This window comes from Aricia agestis, chromosome 5 (genome assembly GCF_905147365.1).
Source record: "Aricia agestis chromosome 5, ilAriAges1.1, whole genome shotgun sequence".
In the NCBI taxonomy this organism is placed as follows: domain Eukaryota; kingdom Metazoa; phylum Arthropoda; class Insecta; order Lepidoptera; family Lycaenidae; genus Aricia; species Aricia agestis.
This window is the reverse complement of record NC_056410.1, coordinates 3,720,396-3,745,909: the sequence shown is the minus strand read 5'-3', so window position 1 is coordinate 3,745,909 and position 25,514 is coordinate 3,720,396. Positions and strand designations below refer to the sequence as shown.

The window sequence follows — 25,514 nt, the reverse complement described above, 5'->3', positions numbered from 1 at the left end:
GAAAAGCCCAAAAAACGTTGTTCAAAACTTACGTATTTAATGTTAAATCCACGTGTTTGAGGCATTCTTTGACCATTCTTATTGTTTATTATTTAGCGGAACCACAGAACTCAACAATGTTTAGCATTAAATGTTGTATAAAAACCTTTATTAACATTTTTATTACATGAAATATGCAGACGTCCTTTGTTATGTCCTACTAAGTAGGACATAACGGCCACCGATTTTGACTAATGTGTAGAGTTTTTGGATTCTTCTCGTGTAGCTGACACATTATAATATTATTACTCGGCTCTACATGAGATCTCACTACTTTTTGACACGGCAAACTATATTGTTATGTTCTCATCTTGGCAACATTTTTACATGAAAATGTTTTTGGTGGGATACTTTTTAACGATATCAAAAAAGTAGCGGTAATTTGTTAGTAACGATAACGGAACGAATGTAAAATTGGTAAATTTAACGTTAAATTTTTGATAACGTATTCTGTCCCTGCCTGTGTCCACCAAGTTGCTGGCAATTCCTTCGGCAATAAATAAAAGTGGATGAGGAGGAAGGTACTAAATTGACATTTCTAAATTTCAAAATTGCACGCCATAAAAAAAAAAAATCAAATTGACGTTTACTATTAATCATCTGTGGTTTACAATTTCAAGTTTGCGAACGAAATGACCTTTTTGAGTTTTTTAGTTCTAAATTAGCTTGCTACATTTAAAATTCATCTGTGTTATATATGTCGATTTGTTTGCGTAAAATTAGCTTATGTTTTCAGCGTTTATCATTAAAAGGATTCGTACTCACCAAGCCTGATTTGCATCAAAACAGGTATGATAAAATGTAGACACAATAGGAATACCCTAAATACCCTACACAAATATATACTAGTAATCTGTGCCCTACACATTACAAACATGTACATGCCCGGAGCCGGTTATAAATAAATAATTATTATTGTCGGTACTAATACGACAGTATATTATAAGTCTATGGTACTAATAATAATTGTCTTTATTAATATAATATCATTGTCTCTAGTCAACCGGCCAATCCAATTATTATTTTCAAAGGGTGGTAACTGGTAATGCACAAGTATGTTATAATTTATAATATTGCTAAATGACGCCCGCACCTCCGTTGCGCCAAAATACGTTTATCATACGAGAACCATACATTTTTCTGGGATGAAAAGTATCCTATGTCCTTTCCTATTTGTTATGGAGACTTTGAGTCCTAACAGTTCGGTCATGAAGAGCTAATAGACAGACAGACACTTTCAAATTTATATTATTAGTATGGATAAATCATATTATATATGTACAGCATATAATAATATGAGATAGGTAACTGCAGCTAATCACAAGATAATAATATTGTGTTAGTATTACTAAGAACTATAGGTGGTAAATGGTGGTAATCTTTTTTCTTTTTAGAAATTTAGCAGCTGCAGTAATGTCCAAGTCAGCTCTAGTTATTTTGGCTCAAGGAAGTGAGGAAATGGAGACAGTCATAACTGTAGACATGCTAAGAAGGGGAGGGGTGAGTGTGTTTAATTTTTGTGTAAAAAAAAAGTTGTGTGTTAAATAGGTCATTTACTAGTATGTACTTATATCCGTTGTAAAAAATATTTTTTTCTAATTGAATATTGTATATTTAAATGTTTTATCTCTTCCCAATACTAACTAAAATCACAAATTCTAGGTGACTGTTACTGTGGCGGGTTTAGATGGGAACGCACCAGTGTTATGCTCGAGACAGGTTACTCTGGTGCCTGATAAGTCGCTTACTGATGCATTAGCTGAAAAATCTCAATATGATGCGGTATGTCAATTATTTCTTTACCATGCTACCTCTATTCTCTATCATATTATTTCTCTCATTCTGTGTTATAATGAAAGCGAAGACAAAACATAAAAAAATTATAGTTAATAATCAATAATATGTTTACTACTATTGGTAAAATGACTGATGTCATAATATGCATTTAAATTAAAAACAAATACATTTGCTACCCTGAAGACATTCTATATAACTTATTTCTGTAGCTCAATAAATATTCTTTGGTCATACAATTATTATTACAAACATAATTTACAAATAGTGGCTATATTTTCCAGGTTATTTTACCTGGAGGGCTAGAAGGATCTGAGCGGTTTTGCAAATCAAGTGTAGTAGCAGCTGTTCTGAAAGACCATGAGAGTGGTGGGAAAATTGTTGCAGCTATTTGTGCAGGTTTGTTGTTTATTACTAAGTAGTATCAGTATGGTATGGTTTTTTTAATCTTTTTAATGACCTTAATTTTTTCTTACAGCCCCTACAGCTTTTGTAGCCCATGGTGTTGCCAAGGGCAAAAAAATTACTTCATATCCAACCACCAAAGACAAGATCTCTGCTGACTATCAATATGTGGAGGGTGAGAGGGTGGTTGTAGATGGCAATATTGTAACTAGCCGAGTGAGTTATTTCTATAATTAGTTTTTTAACCCCTGACCAAAAGAGGGGTATTATAAGTTTGACGTGTCTGTCTGTCTGTGGCATCATAGACATTGCATCCAAACGGGTGGACCGATTTTGATCTAGTTTTTTTTGTTTGAAAGCTGACATGATTGAGATTGTTCTTAGCTATAGTTCACCATCATCAGCCTGCTCATTGCTGAAATATCACGGTTTATCTGGTTTGTGATAGGCCGATTAGCAACTTGTAGTGGTTTGATGGGTTTTATATTTTGCATTCTAGTTCGTGACACTTATCAAATATATACAAGATGTTACTGTAAGGGCTCCATTCCACCGCGGCGCATGGAGAGGCTACGCACGTGTGTCACACGCAAAAAATACAAATGCTATCAAGCTGAAATTTTGGGAACACTTATTTTTTACCGTGATTTCTTTATTTTATTAACAAAATTTGCTAATCTTTGACCTTGTCATCATCCCTATTGTGGGATCCAACTTCACCAAATCATCTTCTACACCTTCAAAGGCCATATCCGAAAACAACTGTATATTACGATCATTTCGCTGACGATATAGTTCCCTTATCCACCAACGTCGCTTTCGTTTCTCACATTTTTTCCTTGTATTTTACATTGGTAGTTATAATATACAGATATTATAACTACCAATGCTGCAGCAACTTTACGTCTGTCACACATGGTGGTAAAAGAAATACTGAGGAAATTTCAGCTCAGGTTCGAGGCTTGCCCCTCAAAGGTATTTTCGTGAGCTCAAGTGGAGACGCATTAACTTTCCGCGTGTCGCGGCAGGCTCGGGGTGAGGCTGCTCAGCCCGAGGCTGCCTCTACCTCTAGTGGATACCCAGCTTTAGGAATTATTTAAAGTCAGTGAATATTATTTCATTACTTATTTTTGGCGGGGATTTTTTTTTTAATTTCTTCATTTAATTTTATGGTTTTTTATATTGAAAAAAGTACTGCAAATAAGTCTGCCACATACTTATTTCAAAAGATGTTACTTACCTCAACGATATCAAAATACTTAGATACGACGTATGCCGTCAAACTGTAGCAATGTTTTGCATGCAAAATGTGTATCGAGAAAATATTGTCGTCCTTTTTTGTGTTACAGTAATAGCATATATTACTTTCTCTTTCGCTCATTTTACGCTTTAATCGAATCGAGAAAATATTGTCGTCCTTTTTTGTCTTACAGTAATATCATAATACTACTTGCTCTTTCGCTCATTTTACGCTTCGCTTTGATTTTTCTCTTAAAATGGAAGACAATAATTTAAATATTAATAAAATCTTAGTAATAACGTGTGAAATATTACACCTTTGGCTTTATTTGTACTCCTCGTGTTACTGCACTGTCGGAAGGCACACGACGGCATTCTGGAGCGAAATGTAGCGAAAAATAACGCGGTAATCAATGAATTAAACACGTCCGGCTGTCACCGCGTCCTAAGGCACTCTGCTCTCAGATGAGTGAGCTCACTCATTTCGAGGGTGACACATTTTCGCGCTGACGGTTGTATGGAATGCCTTTTCTAACGTTCTAATTCTATGACTTACCTAATACTGTACACAGCAGTAACTTCATTTCATACTATGAAAAGAAATAATAATTATTGTATGACAATAAGTTAGGGGGGTATTACATTATCATTTATATTGGATCATTTCTATGATCATATAAAGGATCCAATATATATAATCATTTGATCATATCTGTATATTACATTATCATATTTCATTGATCCTATTTTACGTCATATGTGGTTTCAATAGCCAATGGAGAGCGCTCACGCTGACAGGTATTGACGTCAGGGTTACTAGATCTCGGAGAATTCGGTCTGTCAAAAGACATCGTCATTTTTAATATGGCTTGTTTTTTGTCATTTCAGCAAGATTATCCAAGTACGAGGGCTGCTATTTATGTATCCGGAATTAAAAAAAGAAACAAACATATATCATTTAATATGGTTTTATTGCTTTTCAAAATATTCGCCGCGATGATCGACACACTTTTGCATACGCTGGAACCAATTTTCATAGCACTTTTTCCATTCTGATTGAGGTATCTCCAAAACGTGCATTTTGAACGCATCAACAGCCTCTTCGCGGCTCGAAAAACGTTGACCACGTAATTTGTTCTTCGCGTATGGAAATAAAAAGAAATCGTTAGGTGCCAAATCAGGGCTGTACGGCGGATGACCAGTCAATTCGATCTTTTGACCCTCCAAAAACTGAGTTGTTTCATCTGAGGTGTGACAGCTAGCATTGTCGTGATGTAATATGATTCTGCGTTGTCGGTTGTCCTTTCTTATTTCTTCAAAGACTTCGGGTAAACAAATGGTCGTATACCATTCAGAATTAACATTAATTCCAAAAAAACAGGCGACCATTTGCTTCAAAGTACTTTTTGCACGAGTAACTTTTGTTGGTTTCGGCTCATCTTGGAACACCCACACCGTTGACTGTTGTTTAGTTTCGGGGTCATATGCATAGATCCAAGATTCATCACCTGTGTAGATATTATAAACGGCTTTTGACGTACCACGGTTGTATTTTTTTATCATTTTTTTGCACCAATCGACACGAGCCCGTTTTTATCGATTGTCAAGTTGTGCGGAATCCAACGCGAACATATTTTTTTTTACTGCCAAATGTTCGTGTAATATCTTATGTATGCTCGTCATACTTATGCCTAAGGACGCCTCTATCTCGCGATATGTAACATGACGATCACGCATTATTAGTTCCCGCACAGCATCTATATTTTGTGGGACAACAGCTGTTTTTGGGCGACCTTCTTTATTTTCATCCGTGAGCATAGACCGCCCACGATTAAACTCACTGTACCAGTGATAAACAGTGGTTTTTGATGGTGCTTCATCTCCAAAAGTTGCGGTGAGTTGAATAAAGCACTGTTGTTGATTTAGCCCACGCCGAAAATCGTAGTAAATCATTGCACGAAAATGTTCACGCGTTAAATCCATGGCAAATGAAGACACGCAATTTTCAAAATGACGCCACAATGGAAAAATAATTGACAGTCACATGAAACAAAATGTATTCTTCAACCAAAGAGTTCTATTTTCAAATGTTGTAATTACTTTTTAAATATTGTTCTTGTAAGTGGCCAGTTCCGGATACATAAATAGCAGCCCTCGTATATAATTAGATAAATAATTACATTACATTATTTGAAACATATTTACGAACAAGAAATTAAAAACTCTTTTTCATATTAAATAACTGGCAACACCTATTTCTATGACCGTATTGGATCCAATCTCTCAGCAAATGTCAGAAAATCTATGATCAAGGAAGAAATGAATCATATGTCTATATTACATTATCCAATATCATTGACTCAATGATCTCGGATCCAATATCTAATATCCCCCTTAGAAATAAGAAAAGGTTAAGACCGAAATACTGTTTTTACCTGACAGTTGTTTTTTTTTAATTTCAGGGTCCAGGTACAGCTTACTGGTTTGGACTGAAGTTGATTGAGATGTTGACTGGTAAGGATAAGGCTGATCAAGTTGAGAAGGGCATGCTCATTTCTGGTTACTAGTGTTTTATTACCTTGGGAAAAACAATGGTTGGATGTTATAAATACGAAAAAATATTTCAAACGATTTGGGCTCATAATATAAGTTTACTCACAACCAGTCTGTAGTTTGTAAAATAAAATATTGAAAAGTTTTGCTGAATAATTATTAAAAGTGAAATGTAATTTCACGATAAGCAGAAATAAAGATTTACTATTTATATTATATTTCTTTTATTATTACAACATAATTAAAGCACAAAATACAGTGTGTAAATAAATGCATGCATCAAAATATTCAACACAATAAATTATTATCTTAATTTTTATAGAAAAAAATATTATGATTCTAAAAAAGACTAAAGAGTAAAAAACTTAGAAAAACATAGGTATAGAAACTTCGAGCTGGTTTAGAGTGGCCCAAAGGCTATTGGTAGGTAAGGCTTATGTTAAAAGTATTGCTACTATAAATGTATTTGCTACTAGCTGTTGCCCGCGAATTCGTCCGCGTTAGCATAGTAGATCACATCCCAAGTATTATTTATTGTACAAAAATATTCAATGTACAGAATTGACTTTCCTACGATTTTATTATATTATATAGATATTCCGCGCGGCTTTGCTTGCGTTATTTAGGGATTTCACGCAACCGTAAATTTTTCCGCAAAAAATAGCCTTTGTCCCTTCACGTGGTCTATTCTTCATGTTTGTCAAATAACATAAAAATTGCTCCAGTAGTTCTTAAGATAATAAGCAATTTCAAATAATTTCCCTCTGTTTTTTCCACATTTTCCCCTATTTCTTTGCTCTTATTAGTCTGAGCGTGATAAAATATAGCCTATAGCCTTCCTCGATAAATATGCTATCTAACACTGAAATAATTTTTCAAATCGGACCAGTAGTTCCTAAGATTAGCGCGTTCAAACAAACAAACAAACAAACTCTGCAGAATTATAATATTAGTATAAATATAGTGTATAATATTTTGAGATCCAGAATTCTAAACTTTTATTAATACAGTCTACACCTACTTGAGTACAATATTTCGTGTATTTCCAGTACCGTACCAGTACTTAATTATTTTTATTTTCTGTGTTTTTATTGAAACTTAGAACATTTAATAGTAGATGAGTACTTAGTCATAAATATCTCTGCCTCAAAGGTAGGCACTAGGCGGTGATAATATCATTCATAGCAATAAGTTTTTTAATATCTGCGTGTACTCCTTTAAGTTTAAGGCTCCGTTCCACCGCGGCGCACGCTGTGCACGGCCACGCGTGGACGTGCACGGATTTATTTCGCCTATGTACACGCTTCCGTGTATATCGTGCATACAGGTCAGTTAACAAGAGCTGGCACGATCAACACAATTAAACATTGCGCTTGTGTAGTGTCTGTGAATAAGCGCGTGGCGTGACGTCGTACTGCATACGCATCATAAAAAGTCTGCCCGTCTCTCTCGCGCGCGGTCTATCTTATGAGCGTGAAGGGGACAGTTATTATTTATCTTATGCTACTGTTTATAAATAAGGCGTGATGTTACAAGTCGGTAACGTATGATCGGCGCACGGCCAGGGTTCGGAACCGTACGATAATTATCGTACACATACGATAATTTTTATCATGATGCAAACATATTATATTTTAAACATACTGTATAGTGAAATCGCGTAAGTGTGAGCGCTGTGAACGTGCCAGCTTTAGTTAACTGATCTATAGCATGCGTAGCGTGGCCAGCGTTGAGCTACGTGTGCACCATATTTGAGCAAGCTACGTGAGTCAATTCGTGCGTAGCGTGTCCGTGGGTTGCAGTGGACACTGTAACATATATTTTCTTACAAAGCGAAGCTTGACGCACGTGCGTAGCCTCTCCGTGAGCCGCGGTGGAATGGAGCCCTTATACAATAAGTAATAACGCACGCTGAACACTTACATAAAATGCCGTACACATAATACAAATACTTAATGGGCCTACAATATTTTAAATTTAATACTATAATATTATAGTCTGTAAGTATACACAATACTTGTGAAAATACTGAGATCTTACAGTATTATGAATAATGCATATTTACCCTATGAGATTCCTACCAGAGTATACTCATAAAAAATTATAAATATCTTCATCCCCTATGAACTTGTCATACTGTATACTACCAATACTTTATATTACCAATTATCTAGAAAATCGTATCCAGTCTTTGGCAAGGTTGATTCAGTCAATGTCTCAGTAGATTGGAAATCAGTTCCTGATGATGCTTGGCTTGATGAAAGGAGTCCTCTGTTCTCTTCGGAAAGGTCTGAAATGAAATAAAACTAATAAGTAATAATTTTTATAATAGGAATAATAATTTATAAAAGCATATTTTAGGCATTGCATGCAAACTTGAGACGCAAGAAGTTTGCACACAACATGTAGAAGCAAAGTCTAGTAGTAGTAGTACTATTATGATAGATATACTTTTATATCTAGCTCTTGCATGCATCTGAAGAGATAGGTCCAATCATGTGCATTGTGCACCATACAATTTTTATACACTTTTAAATTTTAAAGTGTATAGACTAGGCATAATAACTGTTTAAGCATGTTAATCTAAGTGCACACAACACAATATGTTAATAGGATGTGCGATTGCGTTATATTTGTTATTCCAATTACGCGCCATCCGATCGTTATTACATTGTTTCCTGTATTTGTAATACAATGTATTATGTATGACATCATGTGAATACTAATTTTTATAATTTCTAGTCAATGCTAGTTGTTAACATAATAATTGTGTAGGAAAAAGCAATTGGCATGAATGAACATTTAAATAAAGATTTTATTCTTTATTTAAATATTCATTCATGCCAATTATTAATAATTATTAATCTTAATATTTAAATGTATGGCTTACTTATTTCAATTATTTTTTTATTATAAAAATGACAAAATAATTGAGTAATTATTAATTTGCCATTAGCTTTAAAAAACCAAAAAAACATAAGTAGATCAATAATAAATTAAATGTAATGTGAACTTTAAGACTAAGGTGTATTATAATAAATTTAACTTTTACCATTACTCGACTTCACAATACTACTTCTGTAACTCTTTTCAAATTTACTGTCACTTGGTGGGCTCTTGAAATTAGTTTTAAAGAAATTTTCGGAAGACGCCACAATCTGTCCCTGTGGTAAGGTGGGCACCAGACACTCCTTTTCTTCATCCTTCTTTTGAAAGTTTCCAATGAATTTGCTCAGAAAACTGGTTGGAGATGTTACTTCTCTGTCATGAGATTCTTTACTCGTTGGTTTTAGGACATCATGAGATTTCAATGCATTTTTTAGTTCATTTACAACTTTGGAATGAGATAATGCGAGCTCAGTCATGATAGGAGGTGGGGAAGTACATTTGGTCTCTTTTGGTGCCCTATGCTCACTGAGGACACATAAATTTAGTTGACTTTTGGTTTGATACAAGAATGGTGCTGAGTATTCATCTCTATATGAAATATTTTCATCTTGGATCAATCTTATTCCGTGTTCTCTGCCAAAAAATGACATCAAATCATCCTTACGAACGGGAGGATCATTTAAATCAAAGTCCAAAGAATCCAAGAGAGCATACTTCAGTACTATATCTGGTTTAATTATTGACTCATCAATAATTTCAGCCTAAAACAATTTAGCAATAAGTGATTACTTAAATTACTAAAATGGTAAGTAACATGTTAAAATCAAAGAGAAAAGAAAGGCAAAAGAAAAAGATAACAAATATGAATCATAATAAGTACCATATAAGTACATACTATTACGGTAAGTCAAAACGCCTTCGTACCAAAATAGACATAACGACCAGTAGTTTGACTGCAAAGAGACGGACAGGTTTCAATATCTGTCAAATTCGTCGGGTTTCACTAGGATTATGAACGGAATGTGCCTCGCGCTGGCTGATATAATTTATTTTTAAATATTTAAAATAAAGATTTCAAAATTAGATTCTGTCAATTTTAATCGCATGTGCCAAAACATAAACAACAATACGACCAAAGAGGAACACGTCCAGCTAATATGTCATCGTTTTAAATTCGTAGGTGACAAGTTAACAACCCTAGCGACGATTTTCGTCATAATACGTCAAATTTAAAAATTTCAACTAAGTCGGCATACTCTATCATTCTGTCTACTCTGTTCGTACTATGATTCATTATGAACCAAAGTTCCATTACAGCTTATGCCAATGAAGAGGATAAAGGTACCTAAATGTTTACAAGACGATACATACCCTTTCTTTTTCTGTTAGTGTATCCCAAATATTTTCGTAAGAGGTCTTAGCATCAGTTATATCTTCATGAATTTTTGCGGCGATAGGGTTTAACGTACGAAAATACTCCTCAGCGGCGGCGCTCAACGCCATATCGAGCAACCTTTTTTCTGCTCGTGGAACTACTACTCGGTAAAATTACAATATCAATATTAAACAACAAATAACGACTACTGGACACTTAAAATACCATTATTTGCCATTCTCTGTATTTACATTTACATATTGCTTTGGTAAATACAGAATGCTGAGATTTTGGAGTTTCGATCAATTTATCAACTTGTGTTTTCAACTACATACAGTTTGATTGGCAGCTCGACCAAAGCAATTAGATGTCACGGTAGCTAATACAATTTCTTTAGATCACAGCGTTTGTAACTGCCCAGTGTTCAGGAACACGCCTGTACTAAAGAAACTGTCAACCGGCCATTGACATTCCTGACGTTTGATACAGTGTTGCCAGATGGTCTCGGCGCCGTACCCCTGAATTAATTTGATTTCCCCCTAGAAATCCCCTAGATTACTTTTTCTTTTAATATTCAATAAAAATATATTACTAAACTTTATTACAGCTCGACAAGGCTTTATATGAACGTGGCGAGAACAGGAACTAACGCTTCTATCATACAAAAACGTCATTTTTGACAGTTCTACTTTACCAGCAGCGCCCATTGACATAATTGACATATTCATTTAAAGCCCTATCGAACTGTATTCATCTTTTCAATATCTCGAATCTCGATCTCGATTAGTTGTTGTGGTGCTCAAGTAATTTAAAGATGGTTAAAAAGTATTAGGAACGTGATATTTGGCAAAAAAAACTGTATTTGATGTGTATTTTGAATTTCCCCTAAAAAATCCCCTAAATATTTTTTCTCTCTATTTTGCCCCTAACTTGGTCGAAAACCCCCTAAATCTAGGGGGGAATCCCCTGATCTGGCAACACTGGTTTGATAGACAGTTGAGCAATAAAAAGCCGTATACACACGATCGGTTCCAAGTTCCAACCACCAACAGACGTCACCTTGGTAGGGTTGGAACAAAAATCAACCGTGTATAGTCGGTCAAGAAAGTGAAGAAATTAAAAACTGTCAACATCGTAGTTTCATCCCTTTTTTCTGATTGATTTGAAAGGGATGACACTACGATGTTGCCACTTTTTAATTTCTTCACTTTCTGAACAAGAGGTCGGACTTAGAAGAAAAAAAATTAACATTTATTATTTTTTTAAATTGAAACTAAAGTTAAAATTTTTAAGTGCAAAACCTTCCACTCTAAACATGCCAAAAATTAAAAAAAAAAGAAATGAGCTCAAATAAATGTTTTATTTCAATAAAAATGATTGTACATAGCTAAATAAACACAAAACAATAAAACAGATTTAATCCACAAGGTTTAGGCAACAAATCCGTCCGCTGCTTACGCTCCGATTCCGATCCAGTGGACGCGCATCTTTATACATACACACATAAGTATTATTACTTTGTTTTGTTACATCCTGTACATACGACAGCTGAAATATATCGCGTGGGCTCAGGCCAGCTGTATACCACCTCACTTGATCAGAGGATTTTCCCTTAGTGGCCGCACCTCTCATAATCCCATACCTTCCTTCTCCTCCTTAAATCTTCTTAACAACCATTGCCTGCAGACTAAAATGTTGCAAACTAGTACAGGGACCTAAAAATCTGAAATTAATGAAAAGTTTTTCAATTACTACATTTCCATACATAAATTATTATAGTTCATAACCTTAACGTGCAATTAATTACTACAACAAATCAATAGACACATTTCAACATTTTCGAAATTAACTGCATACATACTGATACATTATAATATTTTCCATGAAATAATAATCTATCTTTTTCATATTATTATAGTTTATGTTGTAAATTATTATACAAATATGCAAATAATCACTATGACATACTTTGTATTAGAACACAGTATGACATAGTTATGTTTTGCTTCAATTTATCAATTTACGGTTATATTTACATTTTACAATGGCTTACCTTTTGTTTTTCAATAATTAATCCACTAATTTACAATTTTTGAAAGAGTTGCTACAAAATAATTTTCACTAACTGAAAATCGAACTTAGAGTTTTAAACTTCTTCTTCGTCTTTTTTATCAACCAATCACAGTCGATCTTGCTTAAAAATTGCACAGATTATCCAACTTAATTTAGTTGCTACGTTTAAATTTGGAACCCAATTTTTTTTTGTTCGAAAGTTAACCCACCTGCATAGCTAGCACAAGCACGTAGACAAACGAAAGAAACTAAATTTTGACAGTTTTACCGGAAAAACATTGGAGTAAAAGTTTCTTTCGTATCTCGATATCTTTCGCTTTTGAAAATCTATATGTCAAGCATGACGATCCGCTTTTGACATTTAGTTTCTTGATTCTGTTTTTATTTTTATTATGGCACTTGGCTATAAAACCATGGCCAGTGTCGAATAAATGGCGGCAAATTCAAAAAATCGATGTATAGCAACCCTGTCTATAGCCGGAATTATAGTTTTGATCTACAAACTACGAATAATAAAGTTCCTTAGTTTTAATTATTCGTATTTTGGTAGATCAAAACTATAATTCCGGCTATAGACAAGGTTGCTACACGTCGATTTTTTGAACTGGCCATGGTTTTATAGCCGAGGTGCCATAATTAAAAAAAAAGAACCAAGAAACTAAATGTCAAAAAATTAATAATTGCCGTTGCTTTGGTTGCTATGGAAAGAGTTTCTTGTCTTTGTCCACTGAAACTGAAGTCGATGGGTGGGGCCATGCTCGGGAATAAGATATGTAGACATGGGAAAGAAACTGCCATTACTTTCTTCCGAAGAATCGACTGGGAAACCCCGTGCTAGCTACGCTGCAGATGAAACGGTGTCTAAAAGAAAGAAAAACGTAGAGCCACTTAATCATTTCAAAAATACTGACTCTGATGATTTTCTCAATTATTTTAGAATGGATGATAATTCTTGCAACGAAATATTAGAAATGGTGCGACCCTTAATTACACAGGTAGAAACCTATATTATATCTTTATATATATATATATAGGTTTCTACCATGTTTCTACCATGGTTTCTACTTTCTTCCATCTCTCTCTCTCTAGCATAAACTTATAATATACTGTCGTATAGACCACCTGACAACCCGAAAATGCGTGACCATTTTTGATCTATCAATGTGTGCGTGTGCTAGTGATGTATATTTTACTATCGATAGTATAGTATTTTGCTATCGATAGTTTAGTCCGTTCGAGTTATTTTACCTGAGTTTCTATAAGAAATAAATAATATGCAACTTTGACAGATTTTGTATTTCAAATTAGGTATCATAAATTTTAATTGGCAAAAAAGGTGACGATTGAAAAGTAGATACACATTTTCGTTTGGAATGATTTTTCAATCGTCATTCGTCGGATATGTTATGACTTATGACATGAGGTTCTTATAGGGGTTAATAATATACACATAACACATTATAAAGTTACTTATTTATTACTCAGGTAAAATCTATCTGGTTAATCAGCCCTTACATTGCTGCATTGAAAGTAAACGTTGAAAGTAAACAACACACATAGTATATTATATTTTATTCTTAAATTAAATACATATTATCATTAAATATCATAATACTTTTGGGAGTGCCTCCGCTGCCGGCGCCGGCCCCAAAAATATCAGTAATGGGAACTACGGTAAGTATACTGCCGGCAGCCGAGACATAAAACAACGACTGCTGGCGCTGGCACTCAAAATGGGAGCCTGTGATAATGCGTAAAGCGCTAGGTTCCAGTGCCGATACACAAATTTGAAAAATAAATTTTAATTATAATCTCAATTTATATATTCGACTTGTAAAGGTGAAGGTTTGGTACCTATTTGTTCGGCTGTGGATATTTTATACATGTTAGAGAGTTTCAGCGTTGTTTAAAGAAGCAAAGATATTGTCTTTAAATGCTACTATGCAGATCACATAATATATCAGCATCTTCATCATCACCACCATTAACCCATCCAAGATTCAAGCCCCATACGAGCACCGGTGATCGCGACATTAATAGAATAAAATAGCATTTCCGAGAATCCCCGATCGAAGGATTAAAATAATTATGCATCCTTACAATTATTATGACCTTATTATTTGTACTTTTCATAGTCATTTAGCTCAAGTCTGATGTTTTTGATCATTATTCTGTTTGACAAGCGATGTTTGCCGAATAGGCGCCGGGAGCCTATTCGGCAAACATCGCGTGACTTCGGCAAACTTCGGAGTTCGGAAAACGGCGCCGGCAGCCATTTTGGCAACCGGCGCCGGCAGCGGAGGCACTCCCTAATACTTTTTATTACAATCATTTTTAACCGACTTTAAGGAGGAGGTTAGACGTTCGGCTGTGGATATAATATTTTTTATTTATGTTCAACGATTACTCCGCCGTTTGTGAACCGATTTGAAGGTAAAGACAATAGTAATATTATACTTAAATGAACTAAAAAGTATTAAATAATCCTTATTCTGTATTTAGTATTTCTGTTCTCAATCTTCATAATTTTGAAGTCGGTACCAGTCCTATTAAGTATAATATAAGTTGCACTTATACCTATTCTGTCAGAGAATTACTGTCTATTATATTATTGAAAGCTGCATTCAATGAGTATTAGATTCAAGTGACTGATCTGTGAAACCTTGATTTTATACTAGGTATGTCAAAAGATAATTATTACTTAAAAATAATCGTTAAAATAAGATAATATGTCCTTTTTAAGGTGATAAATATAAAGGTAAATGATTTTTATTTTAGTTTTATGTTATTGTAAAATATCGATAAGCATATCGATAAATTTGATTCAAGCATTAGCAATAAACACATCGTAGCAATTAGGACATGAAGATTAATTACGGGTGAAATGTATATTTTTCAGGATTATTCCTATGATTTACACTGCAATCACTCACAGCACAAGTTATTATTGTTATATATAATAGTATTTGTTGAAAATAACATACGATTTAAATAACAAATTGCAAATACCGAAAGGGCATAAAAACGATTGACGACTTTTGACGACCTGTTAAATAAAAGTTGTTACAATTTTCATTAGACTGCTTCTCTCTTTTCATCTTGTTATAATTCCATAAAGGATTTTCTTCTCTCTCGCACTCTTTGTTGGTCTATGCATTATAAGTTTATGCTCTCTAGCATAGATAGAGGAGTGTACTGACCATTGAGGTACTATAATACTTTATCTATGGTACTGACATTATCATCACTCATCAGTGTAAAAAAATATATATATTTGTCCCTGTCCCGACCGGGACGAATTAACAAAAAAAAAATATATATTTGTCAAAACTGTAATTTTTATTACTTTTGTATAATTCTACAAGATTTAATTTGGAAATTAAAAAGTGTTTTTATGTAATTTAAACTCAAGCATGTTACAAAATAATGGGCCTTTTGGCCCTAATGAAGTGTCAGTAAATCCTCAAGCAAATATGACCATTATGAGTGGACAGAATATGAGTGTTGAAAACAATTTAAATAATCTAAGCAAAATCTCTCAACCATTGCCTCATCCGACGAATGCATTTCACCTACCAGACTATGTCAATTACGGACTAAACATGAACTCAACCATAAGTCCATTTCATAATTTTAACCAGGTCAGCTATCAACAGAATTTGATGTCGCAAAATGCCTTACAGGATTCTTGGCAGCAGAACCCCTTGCCAATGACCCTTAACACTCAAAATGATATTTCTGCTCATGGGTACTATGATAAAAAATTACAATCTCAAAGTGATGTATCTAATAGTTACAGCAGAAACATGCTAAACATCCCTCAAGTTTATTCAAAACAATACAAACACTTCGGAATGGAGAGTTACCAACATTACAACCACGCAATAAATGGTTTTAATCAATATTTTGATCACAATTTGGATTTAAGACTGAAGCAACAAAAACAGCCTCAAACTAGACAGTATTCTGATGTTCAACTTGAAGTTCAAAAGCTTCAAAAACCAGCAGAAAGCTTACAACAAATCGATTTGCGTACCAATGTGCAAAAAAACTGTGAAAAGTTGTCTAAAACACATGAATCAAGGAACTTTGATACAACACAGCCCTTTAATCATGGTAACTTGGATCTTAATTGTAAGCAGTACACCAACAGCATAATATCAGAAAAGTCTGATAATTTTACAGAAAATTGTCACTACAATAAAGTTTCTAATACACTTCCAGAGGAAAAAATCTCTTACACTGATCAAAATTTAGATCTATCTACAAAATATCAAAAACCTGAGCACAATTCTGTTGAAGGTGCTGAAAAACTGCCTATGGATCAAGCGAGACGTAGAAATCTTGCAAATACTGTTAAAATGATAGAAGATATTCTAAATCAAACAACTATAGCTCGGCAGAAGGAAATAGAAGTCCAACAAACTAAAGCAATTGCATGCAGTACAGATAAAGAGGAAATAACCCTCAGGAAGGATCATGATAAAATAGATGATAATTCTAGATTAAGTGATAAAAGCTATGATGATTCCAATTCCAAAATTGAACAAATATTCCGAAGTGATGATGATGTAAGTAATATTAGTACATGTGAGAGTATAGTGAGTCAAAAGAAAGATGTAGAAAATATGGAAATCCATAAAAATCAACCATTAATTGTAAAGCAAGAACTTCCAATGGAAAGTGATAGCTCTGAAGGTTCCGATGATGAGATGAAAGACAAAGATGTTGTAGTTAAAATAGAGATAGATCCCGATTTAGACATACAATACCTCTACCCATTCCTCAGAGATAGCTCTGGTGTTAAAAAAGACAGCACAGAAAATTTTAAGGTCCATGAGACAGAACAGAGTATAAACATTGCTAAGGAAGCAATAAAAAATGGTAAGCAATTCAAATAAAATTTATTAAGATCAAGTCCATTTCAAAACATGAAAGTCTAATTTTTAGGAAAGTTTGATGTTTTTACTATATCAATTTCAGGTAACTTTAGTAATCTGGAGTATTTCGAATGCCCCTATTGTAATTTATGTTTTAATCACCCAAAAAGATTTCTTGTCCATGTCAAGTGGCATTCTTTTGGATTGACGAATGAAAAGAGAGAGGAGATGCAGAAAGCCAAAGAGATGAGAAAGCAGTTGCAGAGAGAGGCGAGAGTTTTAGAAAGAATTAAAAAAGACGAAGTCACAGAGGCAGAGAGCACAGAGGGCAAGAATTATAACTGTAAAGACTGTGATAAAGTTTTTTGTAAAAAATCAAGTTTGAGAAATCACCAACAGAGGTAAATAGACTGTCACTATCTGTAGGTTTGTGACACAATTTATATAGGTCTACCAGGATCTGATGGCAAATTTTGATGGCAGATTTTCCTTGATCATTGATTATTGGATAAATTTTTACTTATATTTGCATGTTTCTCACACAATTAGATACTATAAGGCAAAAAAAAGGATAAAAATGTTTTATTCCAATTACCCCGGTATTGCTAGAGTCAATTTCTTTTCTTACTTTTTGCCATCAGATTCTGGTAGACCCATAATTCTTATACAAAACTTACAAAGCTATGTTACATAATATTTTTGTATGACCTTTATAAATCAAGTAATTTATCGGTTATATGTTCGTCTTTTTATATTTTTCAATATTAGCTGTATATCAGTAAAGGGATGTTAAGATTAATATTATAAAAATATCGTAATAGAAGATACAAATGATAGTTAACCCATCAATCCCCAATCGGCACCCGGCTGCCGCATAAAAATTGAATATCTATTGTGTCTGCGATTCTCACAATCGAGGTATAAATAACAAAACCAAGTTCCTATATTGAAAATATTTAAATTTATTTCAGGTATCATCCAAATAAGAATCGGGAGTGTAAAATTTGCGGCAAGGTGTTAGTTGGGTGGAATGCTCTGAGAGATCATCACCTCACACATGCGGGAGAGTCAGGCTACCAATGTCCAGAGTGTCCAAAAAGGTTTAAATACTCACATTCCTTGGCTAAACACCGGGACACTCATCTGGTAATTCATTTTTTATGAGGTCTAGCTTCTATTAAACTTTTTATTTACTTTACTATTATAATATAACAATTTTAATTATAGTTGTGTTTGTGGTTATGATTAAAAAATTTAATCCCTTATTTATTTCATAGGAAAAAACACATGCTTGTCCCCGATGTCCCAAGATGTTTGGCTCTGCGGCTCTTTTAAATGTACATAGTAAGACGCATGATAGAATGTTGCGGGGAGCTACATTCAGATGTACATATTGCGGCAAGGGCTTCTTTGAGTCTTATCATTTACAGGTAAGGCCAAACTCGTAATTAAACTGGTTGTAGAAAATGGATAATGTTCAGAAACTATAGATGGCAGCATATGTCTAATGTTGGTGATGATAAGAGTCACAGCTCCCTATTGTTTCCTGTTACTTTAAATAGCATTAAAATGTTATTTTATAGTTAAAAATTTATTTCAGGCCCACGAGAGGACTCACCGTAATGAGAGACCTTTTGTATGTGAAATCTGCAAAACATCATTTGGAACTAACTCCGGGCTCAAAAGACATTTAAAAGTTGTAAGTATTATTTGAAAGTAAATTGTACCGTAGATTGTGTGTGTACTTAATGTCAAATCCTTATGCAGTGCAAATAAGTTAATACTTAATTTAATATTTCAGAGTCACAGCACATCTAAGCCGTTCGAATGTACAATATGTCATCGGTCGTTTATCTCTGAGGCAATCAGGGACAGGCATGAAATGCGAAACCATGGCAACCCAGAAGACTTCAAGTTCCTCTGTAAGCAATGCCCCTGTAGGTATTTGAAGCAAAAAGACCTTAGGAAACATGTTTACAAAGTACACCCAAAAGGAAAAAGAAAGAAGAAATCTCAATCCGAGAGTGAGTAGGAATAAAAAATACAGAGTCCACAACTAGAAAATAGCGCAAATTTTTAGAAACTAAAAAAAATATTCTTGGTGATATCACTAAAATTATAGTTAGATTGATAGATATAGTAAATTTAATGGTTTAAAAAATTTTTAGAATCATATTATTGTTTGAAATTTTGAGTTATAGTATTTATTTTCTTAATTTATTAAAAGACAAGTGTTCAAAAAATAAAATAGTTATTAAAAATGTAAGTACGTTCGCCCATACACGGGACACGCCCCGTTCGCCCGCTCGCTCCTCACCTCACCAAAGAGACCTAAAGTTAAGCAACTAATGGCGCGACAACTTTGCGATCGGTTGCTTTTAGCAAAATATCTGGTAAGATCTATATTTTATCATCTATGTAATCGCCATGCGGGGCGTAGAAGCGGTTGGGTGGGGAGCCGCTCCAAGCTATCATCGGGACATCATCATAACAAATTATTATATAGTATATACCCTTATAATTTGTCGTCCGAAACTCTCGAACTGTCTCGAAGTACATGTTCTCAGTCTCGACTCTCGAAATATGTATGTATAATAATCGATTGAACTTTTTTTTTCATAATGTCATATAAACCAAACAATGTAGTTATTATGCATTAGATTCTAATAATTGTATGTAATCTCAATGATGTTAGAACTTAAATTGAGAGAATATTCTTCTCTGATTTAGTAGTAAGTTTTTTGTTTCATGTAAAAATTTGTTACTTATCTAAGATTTATTAATAAGTACCTATATTAAAGCATACCTAAATATTATTCACCGTGAATTATAGTAGTTTGTATAGTAATTGTAAATATAGCAGATTATATTGTTTATTATGGATATTTGCATACAGTATTACTATAATTTTTTATCCAATAAGACCCACTTGTGCAGATCTGGGTTAAAGCAGGGTTAAATATCATGTTGTGACGTTACTTCCTTGTTCGTATCTTATCTTATATCTTTAAACGAGCAATTCTTGTATATATATAATTGGAATCTCGGAATCGGCTCCAACGATTTTCATGAAATTTAGTTTATAGGGGGTTTCGGAGGTGATAAATCGATCTAGCTAGGAATAATTTTTGGAAAATGTCTTTTTATTCGTGTTTTATCGATAATCGATAAACTAAAAAATATGACTCTTCCTGACATGTATTGGCGAATAATAATACTATTTTGTGAGCAACTAATTGCTTTAACGACAATAACAGCTAAAGCTGTTCCAGCAGATGGCGTTGTTAAGTAACACGTAGTCAATGAGTGTTTGCTATACCGAGCAAAGCTCGGTCATCCAGGTACTTAATAAATAAAATAAACAACATAATAATATAAAATATTTAACCCGGGGATAACATTGACTCAAATCTGTGTTAGTAGGCCTAATAAAAACTACTTTTCTTTCAAGTTATAAGGAAAATTTTATTTAGTTTGTCCGCCTTCATAATTATATATTATAAGTAATACCATATCATCTAAGATCCCTTTATTATACCTTGGTTAATTAATATTATGTTATCCCTCGCTCTTAATATTTAACTAAAATGGAGTTATGATATTTAACACAGGACTAACAATAACCTAGATTGCCCCAACTAGCTTAATGCTTGTTTTTACAAAATATAGTGCCCTAACTTTAAGTGACCCCATAGGGTCCCAACATTTTAAGTTTTCTCCCACCGAAGTTCGTTGTGAGAAAGTTACTGTCTGAAGATATATTAAATATGTGATCCTAAAATACCTCAAAAGAGAAAAGGTAAGGGCGGTGGTGGTAAAAACAAGAATAATAGTTTTATCTAGCAGCTAAAGAGGTCATAAATTCCCAAAAAGGGGCACAAATTATATTTATTCAAGATTTAAATTTTGTTGATAATTTTTGTTTTTATTTTTCTTACTTTTAGCTTTCTATGTCGTTAATTTTTTTAAGCTACGGATATGTTTTAGTGTTAAAAAAATTATGTTACTTATTAGTTTTTTACTATGAATGAAGACACAAGTAGAGTAAAGTAAAGATATCTTTATCATACTAAAATATTACTAAAACATATTATTTACAATGTTTAATATTATTTATAAGTAAATGATCAGTAAATAATAAATGTAAGTACATCTTTCTCAGTATTTAGGTAAATTAATAATTATTGAATGTGGGTACTCTTCTCGTAAGGTTTTTGGTAGGGTAGGTATGTGAATTGTAAAATATTAGTCTAGTATAAAAATTACCAAAATTAATTTTATTGTTTTTGTCACAGATATTAAAGTTATTAATATTATGTAAATAAGGTTTTAATGTCTCGATTCCAAACGTCCTGCTAACCAATATTAATAGTGCCCAAGTGAGTGCGCAGTTCACCACCGTTACACGCAGTACACCGTTACTCTCGCAACTCAGTAAGACGGGTGAGCCGTGAACGATAGGAGTTGCAAGTCTTGACCTGCGCCTGCGCAAGACAGTCTTTTTAACATCCGACAAAAAAGAGGGGTGCTATAAGTTTGACGTGTCTGTCTGTTTGTCTGTGTGTGTATCTGTCCGTGGCATCGTAGCATCCAAACGGGTGGACCGATTTTGACCTAGTTTTTTTGTTTGAAAGCTGACGATGATCGTGAGTGTTCTTAGCTATAATTCATCATCATCAGCCTGCTCAGTGCTGTACAATCAGGGTTTATCTGGTTCATGAAAGGCCGTTAGCAACTTGTAGTCGTTTGACGGGTTTTATATTTCATTCTAGTTTGTGACATTTGTGAATATACAATATACGTATACACATAATAATGGAATGAAATAATATTTACTGCCTTTAAGTACAAATAAAATAATTCCTAACTTGTGTAAAGTAATATTTTAGTCCATAATTGTTGTCAAGGTGTGTATCTTGACCTGCGCCTGCGCAAGACAGACTTTTTTTACATCCGAACACGGATCATGTTTCTTGTCATTTGTCAATCAAGTGATCGAAGTCAGGGAGCTTAGTCTAGCAGCTGATTGCTTAACTATGGCTGATGTGTACGTGCAGTCGCCTTGCTCACTCCTCTCCCCAATCAAAGTGACCATTTTAGGGTTCCATACCCAAAGGTTGAAAACTATACCATGTCTGTCTGAGATACAGCTTGGAGACAGTCTGTCTCCAAGCTGTATCTCAAGAACTGCTATAGCTAGACCTCTGAAATTTTCACAAATTGTGTAAGTATTTCTGTTGCCGCTATAACTACAAACAGTTAAAAATAAAATAAAAATATTACTTTTTAAGGGAGGCTCCCATACAACAAACGTGATTTTTAGGCCTTTTTTGCTTGTAATTAAAATAACTAAATAAGTCAATAGAAATAATCAGAAAATCCTTATGAAAATAAAATTAAATATTTCAGGTGGGTTCCCTTACAAAAAATAACTTTTTTTACAACTTTCGCTCTATAACAGTACAGAACCCTTCGTGCGCGAGTCCAACGCGCACTTGGCCGATTAATTCAGAGTGATCTCAAAGTTTTGCTAGTCTTATACTTACGAGAAGAAATAATTAAATATACTTAGGACTAAAGTTATTTTTATAGTTAAATATGGCGTCCTTTAGCTTTAACTTTAACCGGAGAAATCCATGTATGAGCGGAGGTAAAGACGCCATATTTAACTTTAACCAAAGATTTGACATTTTGCACTGTAGCTAAAGTTAAAGTTAGCTGGTGCAACCCAGTCTTAGTACTTACTTATTCTAAAATAAGACACATATTTTTTCTTATAGATTCATATTTTTATTTCTTAATCTAACTTATAATTAAACAAGAAAGTTATCAAAAATAAGAAAAAAAACCACATGAAGTACTTAGATAATTAAGAACACAATATGCCACTTTCAATCAGATTAAAATAATTATTTGATTGTATTTTCAAATAAAAAAAATGTGGTTTCTGTAGACTTACACAGTATACTAAACTGTTTCAAGGTTTAATCAAAATGTGTTTTAAATCTAAATCTAATCATTAAATTGCAATGTGAATTCACACTCAAGTGATTACAGAAAAAAGTATATTGTGGTATAAAGTATACCTAATAATTACAATAATTTTATTTGCTACTGAGACTTGTTGGCTTATTTCTATTAATTTTACTGCCACATTTAGAGACAAATGTTAATTAATTAATTGTAGTTGATTGAAGATGTTGACCTAAGCCCCATATATTATTATTATAAATAATTTGATAAACTGAAGTTTAGTTATCATTAAATGTGTGAGTGCTCTTGTGCAGTTAAGTGCAGTACTTCAATATCAAATCAAATTTAGTACAAAATGTTTTGACATTGTTTGTGAAGTCAAAATAATATATTGTAATTTGTAATGTAATATTAAATCGGAATTTCAAATTCTCAATTGAATCAACATTTTATAGAATAGCTGCACTGCAACATTAGATAGAAGATAGAGAATATAATAATTAAAAATAAAATCAAAGAAAAAGAACCCTCTTCAAAGTTTGCACAACCTCAATAGAAATAAAATTACCATAATCACTAATGGGCATATTATGTAGACTTGACAATTCTATAAATGAAAAATGTGAATAGGTAAGCTGGTATAAGTTTAGATATTATCATATTACAATATGTAACATGAATTTGAAGTGTCTGCAATTATAATTGTACAGCATTTGGCTTTTTTATTAAAAAAGAAAGCATCAGCAATTTGTAACCACAATTTGGCATAAAATGCTATGGCACCAGGATCGTAAAGAGGAAAATAATTTTTAATGTAATTTTGAATTTAAATACTATACCTATTCACAATTTTAATGTAAGTCAATAAGTAATGCTTAGTCGCTCTGGCCTGCCGCTTGACGTAGAAGTATATAGATTTTTTCTTTTATCCAATCTTTGTTGTAGGGTGCATAGGTGTTAGTAGACTTTTGGTATACTAAGCAACTTAAATCTGCTAGCTGTAACAAAACATTTTTAATGAAATTGGTTATAAGATTAAAAACATGTAACCAACATGATAGTTCAGTTTAGTTTTACCACAATATAATAAGGTAGGATCTGCGCAAATTGGCAGTCTTACCGATTTAAACAGTTTCTTCCAGATAACCAACAATAATAATTAGGTGATAGCTTATTTTTAATGATAATTAGATTAGCTTTTAGCACCTATAACAGATATATCTTATTGTATGGCAACTGTGTTTGCTACAGGACGAGTTGTTTGTCAGCATTTCATTGCCGGCGTCGACACAACAGAAAATTCGGTCAAGTATTTGACTGTGAACTATGCAATGTAAAGGTATGTGACTTGTGAGTTTTCATGCTCTCCACCCATTAATAACAAAACGCATAGGTACACGATATTTGACTTTAAAGCAGGAAATAGTTGGGACATAGTTACCTGATCCACGAAGTCAAACAGTTGCGATATGTCGTATGTAATTGTGGGTGTATTTGGATTTCGTCTTTTTAAATGCTCCTCGTATATTTTGCAGACTCCTTCCATACAATCGTTGACACTTTCGTAGTCAGAATACGTTCTTGTTTCTGGTCTGGGACCGGGTTGAACCAATAAAATTGTATGAGACTGAAATAAGCATAACCTCAATTACCGCCATTTGTTACATATTCACCTGAATCTTCATTATTTAAAGATTTACAATACTTACCATCGTGATATAGTTATTTGAATAATACTAAGCCGTTTATTTTCTTATTTTAACAAAATATGATAGGTATATTTCTCCTCTGAAGTCCAAACATAAATGACATCAAAAATGCAGGCGTTCCCTTACTAGTCCCAGTACTCCCAGTATGCTAGTAGTGCGATCTGACATCTCAGTTACCAATCAAATTTTGTCAAGTCCAAACCAAGTCATACTGGCCCGCATAGTGAGAAAGGAACGCACCTCAAACAACAAACAGAAAGTAGAAAGCCCCATCCGCATGCTTGGCAAACAATGGCAAACAGCCAACAGCAAACACGGACGTGTGGATGGGTGTTTGTCGTTGTTTGCCTGTTTGTGTTTGTGTTGGGCAGTGTTCGGCATGGGTGTCGGTTTTTCTTGATAGATCAAGGATGTTTGGCAAACAGTTTGCGACGTATCCACACGTTTGAACAGCGATCAGTAATGCGTGCGAGCTTGCGGGAGGCGGACGTATTTACTTGCTACACTTTTACGTTGGCGCGCAAAGCGTAAAAATTGAGTGATTGGTTAGCACCTACGATTCTGACATTTTTGGAGGCTTATCAA

At 33.7% G+C, this 25,514-nt stretch overlaps 4 protein-coding genes across 4 annotated transcripts; 2 read left to right on the top strand and 2 right to left on the bottom strand.

The window, feature by feature from the left end:
- The first annotated feature begins 649 nt into the window (after window positions 1–649).
- Window positions 650–6,246, top strand: LOC121726856 (protein dj-1beta-like). Its single transcript, XM_042114460.1, has 6 exons — window positions 650–828; window positions 1,434–1,539; window positions 1,702–1,821; window positions 2,118–2,232; window positions 2,312–2,454; window positions 5,940–6,246. Exons 1-6 carry the CDS (start codon window positions 737–739, stop codon window positions 6,042–6,044), a joined length of 681 nt encoding a protein of 226 aa, XP_041970394.1. The 5' UTR covers window positions 650–736; the 3' UTR covers window positions 6,045–6,246.
- Window positions 6,247–7,791: 1,545 nt separating this feature from the next.
- On the bottom strand, window positions 7,792–10,577 carry LOC121727249 (uncharacterized protein C1orf198 homolog). Its single transcript, XM_042114965.1, has 3 exons — window positions 10,291–10,577; window positions 9,083–9,680; window positions 7,792–8,320 (listed from the first exon to the last, which is right to left on the bottom strand). The coding sequence occupies exons 1-3, from the start codon at window positions 10,420–10,422 to the stop codon at window positions 8,190–8,192; spliced, it is 861 nt and encodes a 286-aa protein (XP_041970899.1). The 5' UTR covers window positions 10,423–10,577; the 3' UTR covers window positions 7,792–8,189.
- A 5,132-nt stretch (window positions 10,578–15,709) lies between these two features.
- Window positions 15,710–19,481, top strand: LOC121727228 (zinc finger protein 37-like). Its single transcript, XM_042114937.1, has 6 exons — window positions 15,710–17,251; window positions 17,351–17,648; window positions 18,219–18,393; window positions 18,525–18,677; window positions 18,848–18,946; window positions 19,049–19,481. The coding sequence occupies exons 1-6, from the start codon at window positions 15,781–15,783 to the stop codon at window positions 19,277–19,279; spliced, it is 2,427 nt and encodes an 808-aa protein (XP_041970871.1). The 5' UTR covers window positions 15,710–15,780; the 3' UTR covers window positions 19,280–19,481.
- A 4,114-nt stretch (window positions 19,482–23,595) lies between these two features.
- LOC121727415 (enhancer of rudimentary homolog) lies at window positions 23,596–25,054 on the bottom strand. The gene is made up of 3 exons (XM_042115258.1): window positions 24,930–25,054; window positions 24,662–24,847; window positions 23,596–24,218 (listed from the first exon to the last, which is right to left on the bottom strand). The coding sequence occupies exons 1-3, from the start codon at window positions 24,930–24,932 to the stop codon at window positions 24,096–24,098; spliced, it is 312 nt and encodes a 103-aa protein (XP_041971192.1). The 5' UTR covers window positions 24,933–25,054; the 3' UTR covers window positions 23,596–24,095.
- Window positions 25,055–25,514: the final 460 nt, after the last annotated feature.